The sequence below is a fragment of the Brassica napus genome, chromosome C2 (assembly GCF_020379485.1).
Source record: "Brassica napus cultivar Da-Ae chromosome C2, Da-Ae, whole genome shotgun sequence".
Lineage (NCBI taxonomy): Eukaryota > Viridiplantae > Streptophyta > Magnoliopsida > Brassicales > Brassicaceae > Brassica > Brassica napus.
In genome coordinates, this window is record NC_063445.1 from 31,556,826 (window position 1) to 31,561,817 (window position 4,992).

The following is a 4,992-nucleotide window of genomic DNA, read 5'->3' on the forward strand; positions in this document are numbered from 1 at the left end:
TTGAAACCGGACCACCAAGAGAATGAACCTCGAGCTGGGCAGGAACGCGAGCTGGACACGAGCTGGCCTGGACGCGAACAGATTGAGGTTGGAGATGCGAGCAGCTGATCATCGAACGAGAGCTGTTGCAGTCGGGATTGCGAGCGGCTCTGACGCGAACGGGAAGCTTTGCTGTCTGGAACGCGAGCTGTCCTGGATCAAGATGGAGCTGAGTTCGTCTAGGATCAGGAACGCCTTGGGGCTGGAGCTGATCAGGTGGATACGAGCTGGAACAGACGCGGGGACGGATTAAGGTTCGTCGGGTTCGGATTAGGGTTCCAAAGCAAATCGACGCGTACTATATCTGTGCGTGAGGGCGCGTCGGTGGTCAGATCGACAAGCGGTTTGCACTGGCTGATTCGTCTCGGAAAGGGCTTCGATTTGATATCTTGATCGTTTTCTGGGTCCTCACGGTTTGGGAGAACGGCCTCTTTGAAGTTCCGAGGCAGATTCCTCTTCGTTTAGGGTTTTAGGGTTTTAGCGATTTGGTTTTAGGCTCAGAGTGTTAGAGGCTGTCGTGCTGATAACGTGTTGTGAAATTTAGGATTTAGAGCTGTAAGTTTTTGTGTATTTCATTAATCATAAGTGTTCCCTTTATATAGGGGTTACAAGATAGATAAAAGGAAAGACATAATATGGAAAGTGTACAAATACAAGGAAAAGGAAAAAAAATTCCTTTTCTCCTAAACCATCTCTCTCTCCTCTTCTCTTCACGCGGCCGTCTCTTTCTCTAGGGTTGGCCGACACTCCCTCTAGGGATGTGAACAACACATGTAATATGTAGATACACGCTCCTGTAAAACCTTATACTTGCACATAAGAGTAAATATGGATGTACTTCACAACACGGTTTATATATATGTTAAAAAGTTTCCAAGAAAGACAATATAAAAACATAAAAAGTCTCGGCTCATTTTCAGACAACGAATCAAACAAACAAAAGGACTCTCAAAGTTACATTTCACGTCAATCAAAAGAAGCTTTTTTTAGTAGTAAGTAGGTTCAGAGGTGTAGAAGAAAGGACCAGCCCAGTAAAGTTTGAAGCTCTTGTCTTCAAGAACACGGTATTTGTTCAATGACATTCCTCTCACACCCTTGTTCACATCGGTCGGGAAATCGCAATCAGCGATTGGAGACTGGTAAAGGAAAACTTTGCACTTGGTGACCGTCCTTCCTGCACGAAGCTGTGAAGGGAATAACGTGGCGAAGAAGTAACCTTTAGCATCAGTTTTGCTGCTCATTATTGAGATTGGAACTATTTCTTTGCCATATGCGTCTGTCTTCACACATGCAATTCTTGCCGTAGCACCTGTCGTAAGCAGACGATTTATCTATTTATTTTCCTCACAACTCTAATCCTATGGTGGAGAGCTATGTAAATGGTATGATGACTTTGTAATGTTACAATAATCAGTCCGTTTCAAATTATTTTAAACTCATGTAAATATTAACCATATATTTAAACAATGATGATATTGTTTTAAAAGTTAATTAGAGGTTGACCCACACGTGGATGTACGGGTTTTGGTTTTTACTTTTTAAAAATATAAATTAATTAATGACATTTCTAAACATATAAATTATTTGGATATTTTTAGGTTTCTATACATATGAGAACCAAATTTATCTAGATCATAAAGGTTCTGACTCAAAATCTATCCAAAATTTTATAATATTCAAACATAGGTTAATTTCAAAACTCAAAAAACGATATCGAAATAAATGATTAGTACCCAAACGGGTACCTGAATAGTGAATACCCATGCCAAACTAACTTTATGAACAAACAAAAAAAAATTTTGTTAACCGTATTGAATTTTGTCACAAATATAGCAATTTCATTCAAACATTTCGAATTATTATGGTTAACATGTAAAATAAATGTTGAATATTACGAGAAAGAAAATTATTGAAGTAGTTAATTAAAGTGAAAAATGAATTTAAATATTTAATAAACACTTAAAATAGGTAAGTTAAAAAATGCGGTCGAATTAATTAGAAAATAGAATAAATAAAATGGTTAGAATTAGGTAAAAAAGAATGGAAATCTGTAAAAAAACAGTTAAATTTGGTAAATATTATTTTGTACTTCAGTTTTAATAGGATAGATTCATTCATATATATTTTTCTGAAATTATAAATCCTAAATTTAGAAATATTTAAAAATTAAAGTTTTAGAATCTAATTTATATCTGTTTAGAAAAGAAAAAAATTTAGGACCTTCGACCACTTCACTTGCACATGATAAAATGACGTCTCGCAGTAGTCTTCTACCATTAGAACAATTCGTCTTGGTTACAAGTTAAAGAATTAATATATATACCTTGAATTGGGTAAGATTTGTCACCGGACTTGCACATGATGACACCTTCAACGGCGACAGGAATAAATTTTCCGGTATCGGGGTTGACTTCGTTGCCGTAATTAGCAACTGAGGATATGATTAGGGATGAGAAGACAACGAGAGAAGCAGCAAAGGAAAGGCGTGAGAAAGCCATTTTATTTTCTTTTGGCTTGCTTTGCTTATGTGTTAGATTGCAGAAAAAGCAAGTGAAGTTTTGAAAACTAGTTTCATGTGTTTATATAGGTTAATCGCGTTGACAAAGAAGGTTACTTTTCTAAATATATTTAATGGTTTGAGTAACAAAATAATGAGCAACTTGGAATATGAACGTGTATGCACGACTTACAGTGTCACTGTTCCGACGTGATAAGCATAAAATAGTGTGTGGGATTTGGATTTACCAATTCCATAGACGGTTCCAATGTATCGTGAAACCGGCTTTGGAATATTATAAAATGTGGTGAAGTTTTATATTGTTTTCTGTTATAAAATATGTAAGCACTCGTTACATGTATAAATTACAGGAGTTTTCCCGAGTAATTTTTCACTTAACATTTTTTATTTCAAAAGAAAATTATTAATTTATATTTTAACTTCAATAGTTATAAAAAGTCATAAACGTATTTTTGTAATCTTATTTCTTTTGATTTGGTATAACTATTTAAATTTTATTTTATTTAAATTTTAATAAAGATAAAATTAGATTTTATAAAAATAGTTTTAATTATATTATTGTGTTTAATGATTATTTATTTTAAATATATATATATATATATCTTCCCATCTAATTTTAAATATATACATATATATATATATATATATATATATATTTACATATAAATATAAATTCTAATAAATTTGAGACTTTGTTTGTTTTAGTTAAACTGAAAAATATTTTGTCAATTTAAATGATGAAGATGAACAGATAAATTAAAATAATATTTAAATATTTAACTATCCAATTTTTTTTGGATTAGTGTTACTTTATTTAATTTATTTTTATTAATGTGAGATACATATATACATATATATTATTATTTTAATTGTGATATATGAATTATTAATATATTTAATAGTTTGCCATATATAAATATTTATATGGAAAATTGACATTAATGATAATATATGAGTTATTTTTATTACAATATTTAAAATCTCTGCAAAAAAATTTAAATTTTTATAAGAAAATTTTACATTTCACAATTAATGTGATGCCATGTCACTATTTTCTAAAACCATGTCATCTATTTTAAGTGTCATGTCACTATTTTCTAAAACCATGTCATCTATTTTCAGCGAGAATGATTATAGTGATGACATGTGTATAAATCACTTCGCAAATATAGTCTAGGGGATATGATACATATATGTGTATTTATATTTAATACTAGGTGATTCTTCCGTGCACATGCACCGATATAAATCATTATAAATAATATATTATAATTAATTGATATTTACTTTTAATTTTTTTTAAATCAATTTATAATTTATATGCATAATTTGTATTAATAATATTATATTATTTTAATTAGACATATAATTTTGGATATGTTATATCTAGTTGGTTTGGTTGTTTTCTCGATTTGTTTATCACTTGAGTATATTAGATGACATCTAATTCTCTAAATTTAACTATTTATTCTAAATATATTTAATTTTGATTAAATTCTTATTTGCATTTAGATTGGTTATTTTCTTTGATATGTAAATATATTTTAGTAAAATTATGTATAATGTAATATATATTGTGCTTAGAATTAAATAAAAAATAAATTAAAGTGTTTGATTCAAAATTACATAAATGATTATAACGATGATATTCTGAAGTCTCATGCATATATATAAAGTTATATTGTAATAATTTGTTAATATTTTATTTTTTTAATCATTAATATGTTTTGAGTCATCATGTAATTTATATGTATAAAATAAATAGATTCTTATTATAAAGTTATATTTCTTATTGTAGTTAGATCTTGATTTTTGATTTAAGTTGGCTTAGTCGAGTCACTCATGTTGTGAGTATATTGAGTTACATATATTCTTTCAAATTCAAACTCAAGTATAATTATTTTTTATTTTAATTAAGTCAAATCAAATTAGTTTATTTCTCGCTTAAATGTGCATATATTTTTGTAATATTTATCAAAATTATATGTTGATTTTAAAAATATTAGAAAATAAAGAGATGATCAATAGGAAATTACACACATAAATATAGTTGCTAAATTTTTGTAAGCTCATGAGCAAATATCAATATTTACAATAATTAAAATATTATGTAACTTCTAAATAATTGTACGCGTTAGATTTATTGAATGGTAAACTGAAAATTATTTCAAATAATTTTAGAAAGGAGAATTCAGATTTTCTTGGGTATTTTGATTATAGGTATATTAAGTTCTACAAACATAAAGAAAAACATAAATTAAAAAGAAACTAAATATTAAGAATATAATATTTTGTAACTATTTGATCAAAATATGCTTATCATAAAAAAAAATATTTTTTAAGTTCCATTTTTAATATCTCAAAATCAGCACAAAAATTGTGACTGTTTTTTGTGAAATCATACTATATAATTAGAATATAATTTATAGGTATTT

General features: G+C 28.7%; 1 protein-coding gene across 1 annotated transcript; it reads right to left on the bottom strand.

The window, feature by feature from the left end:
- Positions 1-862: 862 nt before the first annotated feature.
- On the bottom strand, positions 863-2,597 carry LOC106379592 (protein SEED AND ROOT HAIR PROTECTIVE PROTEIN). The gene is made up of 2 exons (XM_013819512.3): positions 2,363-2,597; positions 863-1,348 (listed from the first exon to the last, which is right to left on the bottom strand). The coding sequence occupies exons 1-2, from the start codon at positions 2,535-2,537 to the stop codon at positions 1,026-1,028; spliced, it is 498 nt and encodes a 165-aa protein (XP_013674966.1). The 5' UTR covers positions 2,538-2,597; the 3' UTR covers positions 863-1,025.
- Positions 2,598-4,992: the final 2,395 nt, after the last annotated feature.

Excerpts from the sequence above, each read along its gene's own strand:
- LOC106379592 (XM_013819512.3), bottom strand. The coding sequence starts at position 2,537 with ATGGCTTTCTCACGCCTTTCCTTTGCTGCTTCTCTCGTTGTCTTCTCA. Across the intron at positions 1,349-2,362 it reads CAAATCTTACCCAATTCAAG|GTGCTACGGCAAGAATTGCA; the intron begins GTATATATATTA and ends TGCTTACGACAG.